We start from the raw sequence: 15,985 nt of genomic DNA, 5'->3' as shown, positions 1-15,985 counted from the left end.
TTCAGGTTCCCCGGCCGTGCAAATGGCTACGCTAAAACACACGTGGAATCGCTCACTCAAGAAGCAACAGGAGCCAGGTGGCCTGATGAGAAAATGTGAGGTACGTGCTGGGCACACGCCTACCACCACAATCCCAGGGCTCGGGAGGCTGAGGCCGGAGGGTCACAAGTTCAGAGCCAGCCTCAGCAACCCAATGAGGTCCTAAGCAATTCAGCAAGACCCTGTCTCCAAATAAAATATAAAAAAGGGCTGGGGAGGTGGCTCAGTGGTTCCGCACCCCTGGGTTCAATCCCTGGTACCAAAGTAAAAATAATGATAATAAAATATTAAAATACAGTGAGGAACGGTGGCTCACGGGGGCTGGCCAGGTCAGTTTCCCTTGGAGGAAGCAGTTCCTCTGCCTCTAGAGTCTGCAGCGAGAAGGCCAGTCTGCCTGTCACCTGGAGCCACGCTGCTCACACACACGCCTGGGCCATCCTCCCCATGACCCTGCCAGGAAGGCACCCACCCCGTCATTCCCACTGGCAGATGGGCAAACTGAGGCAGACCCAGGGCCGCGCGCGCGCGGAGGGTCTGCACCAACGCTCAGCACAGCTGGGCGAGTGGGCATTGCTCCGGCCACACTCCCTGCTGACCAGCTAGATTCTGGAACTGGCGGGTGGGCTCACTGACCTCTATGTCCCGGAAGGTGGAGATGTCCACGTAGCCCGGCCTCCCTTCTGTTAGCAGGAACAGGCGCTTCTGGGTCATGGCAATCTTACCGACGCCGCGGCTGGTCTTGACGGAGCTGGACAGCTTGTAGACACACTCGTTTTTATCCAGATGCTCCATCACCAGCAAAGGCAGACTGACCTCTTGGGCCTCTGCTTCTGTCTCCTTCCAGCAGTTGTAGAAGTCTCTGAATGTTTCTGGGTCAATTTGTTTCTGATGTCCTTTTATAAGAAAAGAAATCACCTTAAGAAACAGTGCATTACGCAAACCAGACAGCAGGTGGCGCCAGTGAGCAGGTAGCCCTGGGTGGAAGCTCAGGACTTAGCTGCTGGCAGCCAGGTGTCCAGGGAGCCCATCTGTCCTTTCCAGCCACGAAACTTTGGGTGGGAATACTGCATCCAGGACACTCTCTTTTCTTATGATGCAAAGACTTGGTTACTGGTAGAACTGGGGACAACCATCTGGGGTCATGATGGGAAATCATCCAAGAACAAAGCTGAGGAGGTCAGATCCCTGGTGACACTCCTATGCCGCTGGATCAAGCCTTGCCTGAAACCAGTCCTGCCTTGGTGCTCCTTGGTTGTGCACAAATAACATACCCAACTGTTTCAACCAAGATCGCCTCAGCCAATGCAGTCACCTTTCTAGGTGTCTGTCGTGGGCTCTAGGGTCAGAGACAGACCCCCATCAGCTGCCACCGTCACCTGGGTTCAGCAGGGAGGGAAGGTGGTCCTTTACTTATAGAAGGGAGACAGGAACCCCTCCTGCTTGGCTCTATGAATACTAGACTTAGTCCCTGTACCTGCACCTGTACGGTTGGGCCTGCCTTGGCCACGCACCCCGCACCTCTCTGTCCTCTGGCTCACACGGCCCCACTCAGTCCTGCACAGGGGGACACTCCCTGATGCTCCTGCCCGGCAGCTGCCCACTCTGGGGCCCAGAGTCACTTCTCTGAAGGCAAGTGGGAGCTGACTCCTAGTTCAAACACAGCAGGCTGCGTGCTTCACCAGGCCCCAGTTCCTCCAGGATCCAACTCTCCCTCCCATGCCACATTCCAGTCATACCATCGCAGACAGACCGTCCCCACAGGCAGACCGTCACCCAGGCCGTCACCACTGCGCATGCTCACCCTGGCTGCCCAGACCAGGGCACTCCTGCTCATCCCTCCCTCCAGGAAAACCCCCACGCGCAGCCTCCCTGGAAGCAGATCACCCCGGCCAGGGGCCGCCAAGCGGCACACTCACCACCCTCGGCACCAATGCATCCTGCCACACTGAACACGGCAAGCCACGCTCCAAGCTCGCAGAGGGCCCGTCTGGTCCTCAACCACCGCCCGAGGTGGCACCATCATCAGACTCACGCACAACCCAGGAAAGTGAGGCATGGAGAGGAAAGGTCCTCGCTGGCACAGCCGGGCCTGAGGACCGGGATGGCTCATCCGCTGTACTGTCACCTGAGTGGGTGGGTCCGCCTACCTGTAGGATTTGTGTCCTCCCATCCCCAGCCTGGCCAGAGGCCCAGAGCCAAGTCCCAGCTGGACACCGTCCCTGCTCCGATTCCACAAGGTGATGGCTGTCTGCACTCATCCCCACAGTATCAGGACAACTGAGCCTCCACCACAGCAATCACTGGACGGCCGTGACCCAGGGTGGGGCTGTAACAGGTGCAGTAAGAGACTTCATCTTGCCTCCAGATAGGGACGGCTACAGCCCAGGCAGGCGGCAGGGGGTGATTCTGCGGGATCTCCACCAGGTGGCGCCATTGTGGGCTATTGTGTTCCCTTCCCTATTTTCTGGGTGGTTTACAAAGACTGAACATTATTTTCTTTTTAAGTTTTAAAATCACTAAATCCAAACCGAAACGATTCAGATACAGGCATCTGCAGTCACCGAAGACCAAGTACAAGGGTGCCAGGTGCACCCGTGGACAGGACCTGGCAGGCGGACGGGCCCCTCGCCAGCCAGAGCCCCCTTCCACCTCAGGAACTCCGTGAACAAGGCCGGGCAGCCCAGGCTGACTTCCCGGGCGGGGACTGAGGCACAGGTTCGTCAGGAGCGCCTGTTGCTCCCCCAGACGCCACGCAGGCCTCGAGGTGGAGCAGTAGCAAGGAAAAGCCCAGAAGCCGGGAAGAGAGGGAAGCGCAGTGAAAGGCAAAGCCACTGCCAGGGAAGTGAGTTGCAGGGCCCGGAGCCGGGGAGCCTGGGTGGGGCGCTGCGGCCCAGCCCTCGCAGGCAGGGCCATGTCACCGAAACCCAAGAGCACTCTCACACAGGCAGACATTGGCGGGGCCTCAGACGTGCCCCACCGGGTAGGAGAAGCAAGGACAAGGACCCTGAAGCCCCCTCACTGCAACCCACCGCCAGCACTTCAGCAGAACTGGCCTGTGCCCAGGGCCAGGGTGCCCACCTGGCCCTGGGCACAAGCCAGTTCTGCTGGGCATGCACTAGCCACTGCGGGGCACATCCACAGCCCCTGTGCCCACACGAGACGCCACACCACACACATCTAGCCCAGTCCACAGCCAACGTGTCATCCCAGCGATGGTCAGAGGCACGGTCACTGCAATGCACACATGCAGGCACAATGACATTCCCTGTGTCTCAATTTTGCACAAAAATACCAACTGCACATCTCCCTCCCGTCACACGGTGCCGCACCCCAGCTCCTCCAGCGGCGTGCAGACAGCAGCCCCTCCCAAGCCAGCCCCAGCCCTCAGTCAGGCACAGGCAACTGAAGGCAGCCCACGGTGTCCAGGAGAGCCAGCGGACAGGGTGGAGCTGTACCAGGAAAACGTGTGACGCAGGCACAGGAGAAGTCAGGTCAGAGCCAGGCCTGCCTCCCCTGCCGGGCTGCCCAGGCGGGGCACTGGCTCTGGCGCGTGCGGTCTGCAGCCCAGCTCCTGGCTGAAGCCCCCTCCATGCAGCGCCACCCGGGGGCGTCAGGCTCCTGGACGCAGAACCCGAGGAACCACCCAATCCGCAACATACATGACACCAACAGGCCAGGGGACAGGGCCACTGAGGCTCCTGGTCCTTACCCAGGCCTGCCAGTGCCCTCCTCGACACCACCCACCTGTGCCACAGGCAGCCCACACCCGCTGCAGAACGCCCTTCCAGGTCCCAGCAGCTGGGTGGCCACAGGACCTGCCGATGCTGCCCATGGGGAAGAGGTGGAGATGCCTGAGGGACAGGCAGGCCTTCTTCTCCCACCAGGGTCCAGCCACCCTGTAACTGGCAACGGGGCCATGCCAGGGAGGGAGGAGCCCGGCCCTGAAGACACGGAGGGAGGAGCCGTCACCTGGAGTCCGTGGCTGGGGACAGTCACCAGGCAGGTCCTACAGCTTCTGTTCAGGCCTCCACCAGCCAAACCCAGGGCCTCTGGGACCCCGTAAAGCCCCAGCAGAGCCCCACACGCCCCTCCTGTCCTCCTCCACACGCTGCTGTGTCCACCTCCCCTGCCTGCCACACCCGGGGCAGCTGACCACCAACCGCACACCTCCCTCCTATCACACGGTTCCCTGGTGGGAACCCGGCCAGGGCGGCCTTCCTCAGTGTCCCCAGCACACAGCACCTGAAGGGACCAGGGCAACCCTCCCATGGTGGGGTGGGCTCCAGGAACCCATGTCCAAACCCGGCTCAAGTCCCCACACGAGGACGAAGCCTCCCAGACCACTGCATGGCCGTGTGACTCTGCAGGTCACCTCCCCACTGCACTGCTCAGGGAGGAGTGGCCAGGGAACCCTGCACCCGTGCAGGTGACGTCTTCCAGGGAGACCGCTGCAGGTGGTGGAGCCCAGGCAGGCTGGGCCCCTGTGGGGAGAAAGCCACAGACGCCCCAGGACAGACCCCGTAGGGTGCCCGGGGGAGCACTGCCCCTGGAGGGCTGCCGTATCGCCCACTTGGCCTTGTGGGCGCCACGTTGACCACTGGGCAGTCCAGTTGCTTGGCCACTGGGAGAGCACACAAGCAGCTGGCCCTTCCTGCAGAGGTGCCAGGACGGAGGTTCCGTCACCAGGAGGGCACGCTGCCGAGCCCGCCCGCAGCAGGGAGACCCTCTCCAGAGCACAGAGGGCAGCTGCGCATCTGCAAGGGGAAGAAAGGCCCACACACGAGGCAGAGAACACGAAAAGAGCCAGAGGGTTGGTCAGCAGCTGAGCGGACAAGCCGCACCCACATGGCCATCTCACGCACCATGGGCAACACCGGTGACCCCGACAAGCCCTCGCTGCCAGGAGGTAACAGCATCACCTAGGGCAGGCATCCCTCAGGAGGCACAGGGCAGCACGCAGCCAGGGTGCCGGCGCTCACACCCCAACCCACAGGACAGGGAGCACAGGCTTCTGGGCACACGTCTAAGAGGAAACAACCCACAGGACACTTGGGGTCAGTGTGGTCCGGTGTGTGCCACTGGACGCCTGCCCCAGGGCAACATGCAGACAGCCTGCCCCCTCCCACGCCACACGGCCAGCAGTGAAAGAGGAGGGCCAGCACAGGAAGGCCTGAGCCGCGGGAGAGGGGCCGGAGTGACTCCTGGACAGTGCACACCCACACGGGCGTGCAAGTGCTCCACGCACAGTCCGTGGTCAAGGAACCAGACAAAGGAGAGCGCAGGTCTCAGATGGGGACAGTGCTCCTGGGGTAGGGGGAGCCAGGGAGTGCACAGGGGCCCACCCAGACCTCAGAAGCGAGGCCCTGCAGGAAACAGGCAGCAAGACACGCCCAAATCTGGGGTGCCTTGTGTCCGCTACTGTGTCCCCACGCTGCTATGTGTGACACAGTACAACAGTCACCGCTGTGTAGCCAACGGGCGAAGGCTGGGACGAGGGAGTGTGGGGAAGCTGCCTGTGTCCTCCCACCACCAAGGGCCTCCCAGGAGGCAGGGCCAGGGCGAGATGGAGCAAGAGGAACACTGCCTAGGGCATCGCCAACCTGCCCACCTGGCATGTGCCCAGCACAGGGTGCGCCGTCACCCTGCGGCTCTCACCTGCCACGGGCGGGTGCCTGTCCGGTGACTGTCCCCTGCTGTCCTTAAGTCCAGTCCCCCTTGGTCTTGGTGGGGATCCAGGACCCCCTGCCCAAACCAGTCCACAGTTGCCCACGCGAGACAGAGGCCGTGGCGAGGTGCCTGCCACACCCGCCCACAGACCCAGTCCCGGGGTCACTCTAACACCTGAGGCTACCCGCGGGCTCCGGCCGGCCCTGCACCATTCAGGTGGCCTGTGCCCGCAGACGCAGCTCCTTTAACACTTCAACCTGTTCTTGGTTGGACCTGTGGGTGCAGAACCCACAGCTAAGAGGGGCCTATGCAGCCACCTGCACGGACGCTGCGAGGTCCCCTTACCCACGGTCAGTGCGTCGAACAGCCGGTGTATGACACTGGTGTCCTTCACGATCCCAGACTCCTGCACCCTCTTCACAAAGTCGCCCAGCTGCATGTGCTTCTTGGGCAGCTCGAAGTGCTTCACGGGGTCGTCCACCTTGGGGGCCTCGCCCGGCTTGTCCAGCACCTGGGTGATCAGTCTCTTCAGCTCGGGCGTCTGCTCGGCCTGGGTGCGCTCAGGGACTGACATGGACTCCACCATGCCCCTGACGAGGGCGTCTGGGAAGATCCGGATGTCCGTCCTGTAGAGGTTCTGGAAATCCGAGAGGGCACTCAGCAGCTGCCCCCGCATGAGCTGGACAAGGCCACGCAGGTAGAAGTATCTGGCCAGGAGCAGGGAGTTGTCAGGGGCCAGGAGGCCCATGGCCTTGCTCAGCAGGCTGACGAAGTCGCTGTGGTAGGCCTGCACGCACTGGCTCACCAGCGGGAAGTGCACCTCTGGGATCTTGAAGGTGTACGTGGACTTAGGGGCCACGTTCAGAACTAAGGACCAAGGGAAAACAAGAGTCACCCAGACCTGTCCCGAGAGCACGCAGCCCAGGGCCACAGAGTGAAGCACGCGTCCCCACAAGGGCCCCTCGCCTTGCTTGCAGAGCGCCCAGGGACAGCAGCAGCTGGCACTTATGGACAACTGACTGCCCAACTGCGGAGCCTAGTGCTGGGGCTGGACTCGGGCTCACACAGGCCCGCCCAGCGCCCAGCCCCAGGTCCAGCCTTCTCAGAACCGTTTCCGTGACGGGAACAGTTCTGGGAGTGAGCACTGTGATCCCACTGCAGCTCAGGTTCCTGTGCCAGGGACACGGCCACCAACTGCGCCTCACGCCAAGTTCATCTGGTCCAACGTGACCAGACCCCGGGCTCCTCTTCTCCAGGCAGCTCAGGCAGGCTGGGGACCTGGAGGAGGCAAGAGGCCACCTTGCCAGGACAGGCCGGCCCCTCTGCTGAGTGGCACTCCCAGCAGTCTGCCTTCAGATGCCCATGCTGGCTGCCAGGCTCAGCACGGAAGGGCTGTGCTCCCCTCCCTCACATGCTGTGCCTCGGCCACACCAACCCCAGGGAGCCACAGCAGGGTGCTGCGTGTGCAGCTTCCTGGGCGTCTGCACACTCATCACAAGGCACCGTAGGGCTCCTGCTGGCGTGGCCCAAGCTAGGCCCCCAGGGTCCCACTGGGCAGTGGTGGTGCCCGACCCTGACAGGCTTCCCACACTGTGCACAGCAGAGGTTCCGTCCTGCAGAAGCATGGGGACAGACCTGAGGGTGAAGAGTGGCCTCGTATGTGACGCACTCCTACAGCTCTGTGGGAATCAGAGCCGAGCTGTGCCCACCAGGCTGCCCTTGCACTCTGCGTGCCAGGGACCGCCAGGCTGCGCGGCCGTGCACGCTCACCTTCACGACCCCGAGCAGGCTCCGCGGTCCCTCTGCTGGGGAGCGGTCCCCCAGCCACAGCTCCATCTCCCCACCCACCCGCACTACACGCAGTGCATAAGGCCAGGCCACTGCCCAGCCCTGCTGCTCTTACCCTGACCTTGAAACCATGTGTCTGTCCTTGTCCTGGTCTCGAGGACCATCCCTGGACTGCCCGCTGCATGGGCAGGGGTGCCAGTCCTTTACCCCAGTCCCTAGAAAATGCCTGGTACTTGGGCACCAGGGGCCAACAGGCATGGTCTCCCATCAGACAGTGCATGTGACACACACTCACACATGCACTCGAGCACACGCAACCACACGGTGGACACGTGTGGACAACACCCAGCTGCATGCCACTCTGGCAGGGGCTCTGGAGGATGTTTCACAAGAGATGTGGCTCGCCAAGCAGACCCTCCGGAGAGGATTCAGATGATTGTGCTGGACTTCAGAGTCCAAAAGACCCTTCCCCTTCCCCAGGAGGTGGACCTCGTTTTCTCAAGGACCGGCCGGCAAGGCGAGAAGGCGGGGCGCAGGGAGGGCAGGGTCCCCACCTGGGCCGCTGCTGCTTCTGCAGCTTGTGGTGTCTGATATCCGCAGGGACAAGTTCCTGGGCAGCGGCTCAGGCAGGGTAATATCCTGCAGGTCAGGCATGCTGACCACCATGCGCCTGTGGGTGATGTCCAGGGGCGAGGGCCTCCGCGAGGCCATCTTCTGCACCGTCGGTCTCCTTGGGCTGACGAGCATCCCGCTTATTCTGGGGGGAAAGCGAGGCTTTGCTTTACAGACGCAGTAAGGATTGAGGAACAGGCCCCTCTTCCTGTGCAGCGACGGTGTGGGACAGCCTGTGACCTGCATCTGGCCCCGGGAGGGCCCACAGTCAGGGGCGAGGGCAGCGCCCACAGCTGAGGCATGTTCAAGATCAAGGAAACAGCAGGAATGGACAGAGAAGAGAACAGGCTCTGAGGAAGGGGAGGGGGAAGAGGCCCGCGGGCAGTGGCACAGGCAGACCAGGGTGCTGCTGCCCAGTGGGCTCAGAGCACTGTGGCAGGGACACTGTGACATGGAAAGGGTGGGTTTCCAAACGCAGACTCTTCCCAGTGAACCTATCACTTATCTGTCCCAATGAAGCCATGCCACCCTAGCACTCGGAGGCCCAGAGGGCCGTGTCCAAGCAGGGATGAGGCACCTGTCCTCCTCAGACTGGGTGTCGAGGTCCATCTGAGCAAAGGCGTCCATCGTTCTGTTGAGCCGAGCTTTTAGAAAAGAGTGGAACATGTAGGTGTCCAAGACCTGAGGCAGACGAGACAGGGCACCCATAAGGGCCTGGGGATCTGCTCCCCTCCACCTGGAGCCTGCAGCCCTGGACCAGGACCTGTCCAGCACAGGCTCCTCCAGACAGAAGTCCCTGGAACAGGGAGCTGCCCAGGCCATCCTGTGCCGAGCACGTCCTCAGTTCCTCGCCTGCCCCTCTGAAGTAAGCAGCCACTCTGCACCCAGAAACCATGAAACACAAAGGCCAGTCCGCCTGGCCACTGCGACAGCTGTGCCGCGGCGTCCGTGAGTGGCCGGCCTCGGTCCCCCAGCCCCGTGCCCCCATCACACACACTGCCTGCCACACCTGCTACCATCAGGCTCCTCCTCCTGGCTCAGGAGCTGACACCTGTGGGATTCTGACTTTGCAGGGTACCCTCCAACATCGGGGCCTGTGCTGCCACCTGGACACCTGCTCTCCACTGACCATGACATGTGGGCAAGAGGCCTGGAGGAAGATGCTAGAAGGTCCACAGCTTCCCCGAGCCCTGGCCAGAAAAGGAGGGAAAGGGGCCCAGATCCACACTGAGGACCAGAAAGGGAAATGCAGGCGACCTGAGCTGCACAATGTTGGCAGAAAACACAGGAAACAGGCCACACAGCGGGGCCCGGGCATGCACGCCTGGCCCGCTGAGGACCTGCACACAGCCCTGGTAGCCCAGCCTGCAGCTGAGTGGCACAAGTTCACCCTGAGGGCACGGGACACCAGGAAGGCCTCGGAGCAGAGCACAAGGGGGGGCCGGCACCTCCGCGCAGCGGGCCCGGAGCTGGGCACTCTGGGCACTCTCTCCTCGGAGCCCGTGTCCCTCTCCGCCTCCCCCCACGCTCGTTGTGGGTTCTCACGACCCTGAGCAGCAGGGGAAAGAGAGGGCAGGTGACAGTGGCCCCCACACATGCCACGTACAGCTGCCGTAAGCCACACGGCCTGCACAGGAGCAGAGGAGGCCAGGGCGCACGTAAAGCAGAGCAAACTGGGAACGCATAGGAGCGGGGAGAGCAGAGAGCAGCAGGGACTGCGGCTGTGCCAGGAGACGGGCCGTGGCGTTCAGAGGGGCAGCGTGCTCTGGGCTTCTCCGCGGTGTCACCCGCGTCTCCATGATCCCCAGCTTACTTCTTGCTCCTCCAAAGCCAGGTGGGGCCGGCAGCGCTCAGCTGGTGCACAGTGGCACAGCAGTATCCAAAGCCAGAGCTCCCCCAGGGACAGCAAGGAGGCTGCCCAGGGCCTGGGAAGGGGCAGGTGGCGGGGAAGGGGCACCTGACTGTGTGCGGCCTCCAGATTGAGGATGTGGTCACACAGGTGTGCACATCTGTCACGGTCCACCAAACCTACACTGAAAATGGGTATATCTTCATGTGTAAAATACATTCTGAAAGCTGACCAAAACGTAAGGATCGGAAGGAACCATGCCAAGCTGGGTGTGGTAGAGCACACCTGCAGTCCTAGCAGCTCGCGAGGCTGAGGCAGGAGGACTGTAAGTTCAAAGCCAGCCTCAGCAACTTGGCAGGGCCCTAAGCAACTCAGCAAGCCTCTAGTCTTAAACAGTAAAAAGGGCTGGGAAGGTGGCTCCATGGTTAAGCGACTCTTGGTTAAATCCCCAGTGCCATCAAAAAGGAACCATACCGAAAAAAACCTTTTAGAAAACCCAACACACTTCATGAAATATTAACACCTTGAAAAACATCCATTCTGAAGAATGTTTAAAAACAGAAGAGTAAAGCAGGAAGAACGCCCAGCCAGCCTGCTCCACACGGCTCACCTGCTTGTAGAAGTGCTGCTCCCCTGCGGCCCTCGTCTTGAGGAACTCGTCGCTGTTGAACACCCTGTGTTCGTAATTCACGTGGTTCTTCACTTCCCTGACAAAGACAAGGACAGCCTGCTGCCTGGTCCCCACGTGGGAACAAGTGCTTTCAGCAGTTGTTTGAAAACTGCTCTTCCGAGAGGCTGGCGGAAGCCCGAGAGGAGCGTGCCCACGGCGTGGGGCCAGACGGGATGGCTCCCAGCTGCAGCGAAGCCTGGGGGACAGGGAAGGCACCAGCAGCCACCTCGGCAAGTGCTGGCCACCAGGCACGTCCCGGCAGGTGTCCCCACCCTCTGCCCGCCTTCCTCATGGGACTGTGAATCCATATGGTCTCCCACATTAAAGTACAGTCCACAAACAGGATGGACGGCCTCCCGGCCACGCCAGCACCTGCCCATGTCCCCCTCCCTGAGACGAGAATCAGGTACTCTGGGCGCCCTCTCCTCGGCCCCGTGTCCTTCCCCGCCTCCCCCATGCTCTTGTGGCGTGGGTCTTTGTGGCGACCTCCTGGGTTCTCACACCCTGAGCAGCAGGGAGCAAAGACCCGCAGGGAGCCGCGGCTGGGCCCAGGAGACGGGTGGTGGGCGACAGGAGCAGCCGGGCTCAGGGTGGGGAGACTCAGGCTGCACCGTCTCTCACTGCAGTTTTGCTTCTTTATCAAATCATCAATCTCGTGGGTTTAGAGAGGACAACCACCGCGACCACAGAACATTTTGTCTTCCAGAGCAGAAGGGCAGAACCAGGGCCTGGCTAATGCAGCCCTGGGAGCAGAGGCAACGCAGCCTGCCCGTGACCGCTCTCCGTCCCTCCTGACCAGTCTCTGGCTCCAGCAAGTAGAGACAGGTACAGAACAAGGCCACGACAGGTTTGGTTTTGAAGTCATCAGGGAACGGCAAGTCGGTGGCCCCCACCGCCCCTCCCGCCAGCCAGCGGTGGGCACCCTTGGCTCCTCAGGGAGAAGCAGCCGGAGGACGGGCGCGGCGGGGGAGGAGGGGCAGGAAGGCCGGCCCAGAAAGCCCCAGGGTCCCCAGTCCTCAACGGCCCCCGAGCAGGTCGGAGAGGGCAAGCCGAGCCCCAACCCTCGCTCCTCGTCCACTTGGCCAGCTGCAGAGAAATGCGAGGGAGCAAGAGCAGGCGAGGGGCATCTGCGGTGGGAACTACCCAACGCGGGAGAGAGGGCCCCAGGGCCAGATCCCCAGACGCCCTGCGGGTGGCGTCGCTGTCTGGTTCACAGGTGTGACGGAAATGCCCACCTGCCCCTCCTCCCCGGTGCAGGCGTCCCAGGCAGCCCTGGGCCAGCACACGACCCGCTCTCCCAGCAGTGGGACCAGACTCCACCTCCCTGGGGACACCTCTGAGGCAGCCCTCCGCGGGGCCACTGACAGGGGAGATGGACAAACAGGGCCAGGCAGGACTGGAGGACAACCCAAGCCCCCTAGCCCTCGCATGGTGATGATCACAGAGCAGTCATCTCACTCCTGCCAAGTGATCTCAGTGCCCGGGGCTCAGGGGCCACAGTCACCAGGAAGCCCAGGGCCGGATGGCTACCCTCTCCCAGGTGCTGGAAACGGCCGCTAGATACCTGAAGATGCCGACGAGCAGCTGCAGGGCGCTGTGCTGGATCTGGCAGTTGAGCGTCTGCTGCCAGGCTCGCCTGCGGGCTCGGCCCTCGTTCAGGTCTGTGCTGGAGCCCAGGTGGGCAAGGTGCAGCTCGGGGTGCAGCCGGAGGTTCTGGACCCTGGGAGGAAGCAGACACGGCTGCACGGCTGAGCGTACCAGCTGTCACCAGGCAGAGGGACACGTCAGATGTTGGGAGTGCCTGGCAAAACCTCTGGGGGCGGGCGGATCATCAAAAACACAGAGCCCAGGAGAGCATTCACCTCCGAGCACCACCACACCAAGCCCCGGCTCTGACCCCACACATCTGAATCCCAGCCCGCTCCTTCACATCCCAGGCACTGCCCCGCAGGGCCCGCCCATTTCAGGACACCACAGGGCTTCCTGTTGGGCTGCCCCTGACAGGCCGGGCAGGGCACAGCAGGCGCAGGCACGGCCCCCCGTGGCTCCTCTCGGCCTCCCTACCAGGCAGCTCCAGTGGCCCTGCGCCTGCACCCAGCACTCCCCGTCACCTCCCTTGGACCACCAAGGAAGGGCCACTGGCTCATCTTCAGGTCTTCACTAAGGGTAGGGACTCAGTTACTCTGTCTACCCCAAGCCGCCATTAAACACAGGTCCTGGCCCTCCCAACACCACTCTGGGATGTATTGAGAGGACTCTGGCCATCAACCAGAATGTCTGTGGTTTTAAACATGTAAAATCAACAGCTGGCACAGACGTGCTTGGCAGAGACCCCTGGAGCAGCTCCTGTGTGCCAGGCATGGCTCTGAGCGCCAACCACAGCAAACCCTGCTTGCACAGAGCTTCACGTGGGAGGAAACGGATAAAACCACCACAAACAGGAGGGGCGGAGAGGTGCCGGTCATGACGGGCCGGCCTCAGAGCAAGTTAGAGGGGCAGAGTGACCCCACAAGCCGATCGTGAACCTGCAAGATGAGAGGTGAGACTCAAGCACAGGAGCAGGAGGGGCGCCAGGGAAGGGCTCTCAACTGCCCGGGCCCTCTGTGGGCCAGTGGGTTTGCTGGCCCTGCATGGCTCCGGCCTGGGGCCAGGCTGCAAAGCCAGGTCCCAGGGACCGGGAGGGCTGGTGCAGGACTGGGTGGGGCTTTGGGCTCACTCCCTCTGTGCCAAGAAGCTGCCCCTGAGGCAGCTGTCCATCCCTGGCCAGTCTGACCCATCAGATGTCAGGTGACCGCCCTGCAATGTTGCTGCTCCTGGGCATTAACCTACACTTCACCTCGCAGAACAGACAGGCAGCCGGCAGGGTGGGCAGCCCAGGGCATCCGGGAAGAGCCTCACTCTGCCACAGGCGGGAAAAAGGCCACCGGCCGCCTTCCCAGGATGCACCTTCCCTGCCGTCCACCCGCCGAGCAGGATCCCCATCCTTGCCTAGGAGGGGCTGGCAGCCGCAAAGAGGCCATGAGGAACTGCGGCGCCCAGGGTTTCTGGGGGACTGGAAGAGGGGCCACCGGCCCTCATTCCTTCTTTACCAGTGGATGCACTCCCCATATGGGACCCCGTGAGGAGACCCCACTGCAGCCTGGCTACAGGCTTCGAGGCTCGGAGCACAGGCATCCCAGTGCGCTCCAGTCAGTTCATGCTTATAACCACCCCTCGCAGGGCGTGCGTCTCTCTTCTGGAATCCAGCAATGCCGACGTGGGCAGGATCCTGGCCAAGCACACCCCTGAGAAGTTCTAAGACCTGGCAAGGTCAGGGGAGCAGCGCCTGCTTATCAGAAAGTAAAGGGGACAAGTGTTGCCTTCCAGGTCCCTGTGGAGTGGGGGGCAGGTTCATTCCCAAGGGAGAACTCAGGTCCCTGAGGCACAACCTCCAGGCGCCTCGGCAGCTCCACCCACACAGCTGGAGGACAAATGGCCAAGCTCCCGGTCTTGGGGGGCAAGTCTCCTTGCTGCTTAAGACGGCAGCAGTGGTAACAGAGGTGTGGTCAGCACAGATCAAGTGTCCCTGATCCAGTGCACGTGGGCTGGGGATGCAGCTCAGAGGTAGGCACGGCCCAGCACGCCTGAGGCCTAGGTCGATCCCCAGCACAAGGGGAAAGGGCTTTGGCCCACAAGTTTCAGAGTTGGAATATTTGCATGAACATCATGAGATACACTGGGATGAGACGAGGTCTAAACAGGACATTTATTTATGTTTCATATGCACCTTGCTCATGGACTGAGGGTATGTTGACAATATTTTCAGTGAAACTGTTTTGATTATGACCTGTCACACGTAAGGTCAGAGGAGGGCTTTTCCACTGTGGTTTTGGACTTGGAAACAGCTCAGATTTCAAGGGTCTGGGTTGGGAAGGCTCCACCTGGACTCTGAGACACCCTCCAGGCAGAAAGGGCGTCCAGCTCCCAGGGAGAGGCACCTCTGTCCTGCTCCCAGCTCAGCCCCCGTCCTCTGATCCCCAGAAAATGGCAGAAAGCCGGCGGGTCCCCAGTGACCTAGATACAGCCACAGCTCAGCTGCAGCAGACCCCAGGACAGCCCAGCTAGTTGTCACGAGGCCAGAGAGCAGCTGCTGTGTCACTCACCGTCCCTACACCCTCAGGGCCACCTCCACGGCCCATAGGTCTGAAAGCAGTATGTCTCCTGCTGCCCTTGTATGAAACCCCCAAGGGAAAGGTGCTCAGGAGCACTGGACGCTGGCCCTCCACATCCACTGGATGCTGTCAGAGGGCCGAGGCCCACACTGTCTGTCACTAGCACACAGATCCTGCCTAGTTCCAGTATTCATGACTGAATGGACCAAGAAGGATCTCCAGCGTTGGGTTAGGGTTGGGTTAGGGTTGGGGTTAGGGTTGGGTTAGGGTTGGGTTAGGGTTAGGGGGTTAGGGTTAGGGTTAGAGGTTAGGGTTAGAGTTAGGCACAGATAGGACCTGAGACACAGTACAGAGAGGGGTGGAGTGCTTTGCAGGGGATGTGACTGTCCCATCACTGTTGGGCTGTAATTAGTATTTAGACAAGATTAGAATAAAGACAAACCATTTGTATTTTTAAATACTTATAAATAATTTCCAAACTCTAAATATATAAAACATCTGTCAGCAATATAAAACTGGAAAAGATACTCAAAGTAGCAAATACGTAATGTGTCAAAGATGTTCTCACACACATGCTGTTTCCTGTTACCTCTGAACAAACGTCTGTGCCGCCAGGAGAGGGATGTCGGGAATGTCCACGTCACACTCAGAGGACTTGGAGCAGGTGATGCTCCCGTGATCAATATCTATCAGAACTAAGCCGTCAGCTTCCTAGAAGGAACATGGGGTCTTTTAATCTGAGTGCTCCTTTATACACACACGAACACAGTTTGCATTAGCTAGGATGGTGTCCTCTGGACGACCCTGTGGACACAGGCACAACCTCCACTACCCTGGGAGCAGGTGGTGGTGCCAAGAGTAGCGCAGTGGCTGGGTCTGCTGGCCGTGCTCCCCGTAGACACCCGTCCTCAGGAGCGCAGTCCCACAGTGCGCATCACGCCAGGGTTGTGGCGCCACCACCGTCCATCCCCAGGGCTTGCTCGCTCTCCCGGACTGACGCCCCGCAACCCGTCAACACAGCTCCCCATCCTGCCTCCCGTCACCCCGCACTCCATGGCCCTGTCTGCTGCTCCACCTCTGGCTACTCAAAGGGCTCCAGACACATGGACACACGGTGTCCTCAGGAGTGGCATTGTCACTTTGCACAGTGCTTCCAGGCTCAGCTGGGCTGCAGCGCGGTCACAACCCCTTCTCCGCCACACTGAGTGC

The 15,985-nt window shown here is 61.3% G+C and overlaps 1 protein-coding gene across 5 annotated transcripts in view; it reads right to left on the bottom strand.

The window, feature by feature from the left end:
* Dennd3 (DENN domain containing 3) overlaps nucleotides 1-15,985 on the bottom strand; it is a 46,438-nt gene that overhangs the window by 13,386 nt on the left and 17,067 nt on the right. For all 5 annotated transcript variants that reach the window (XR_007347262.1, XM_048802226.1, XM_015486525.2 and 2 more), the window contains exons 8-14: nucleotides 15,366-15,487; nucleotides 12,190-12,345; nucleotides 10,566-10,662; nucleotides 8,684-8,787; nucleotides 8,049-8,251; nucleotides 6,052-6,573; nucleotides 673-932 (exon numbers count right to left, since the gene is read on the bottom strand). Coding sequence is in view for 4 of the 5 variants with exons in the window: in XM_048802226.1 (XP_048658183.1) it covers nucleotides 673-932; nucleotides 6,052-6,573; nucleotides 8,049-8,251; nucleotides 8,684-8,787; nucleotides 10,566-10,662; nucleotides 12,190-12,345; nucleotides 15,366-15,487 (1,464 nt within the window). In the remaining variant the exon portion in view is untranslated. The remainder of the gene's footprint in view (nucleotides 1-672; nucleotides 933-6,051; nucleotides 6,574-8,048; nucleotides 8,252-8,683; nucleotides 8,788-10,565; nucleotides 10,663-12,189; nucleotides 12,346-15,365; nucleotides 15,488-15,985) is intronic.

This window comes from Marmota marmota, unplaced genomic scaffold (genome assembly GCF_001458135.2).
Source record: "Marmota marmota marmota unplaced genomic scaffold, marMar, whole genome shotgun sequence".
Classification (NCBI taxonomy): Eukaryota; Metazoa; Chordata; class Mammalia; order Rodentia; family Sciuridae; genus Marmota; species Marmota marmota.
The sequence above is the reverse complement of the archived record's forward strand: the minus strand, read 5'-3'. Positions and strand labels throughout refer to the sequence as shown.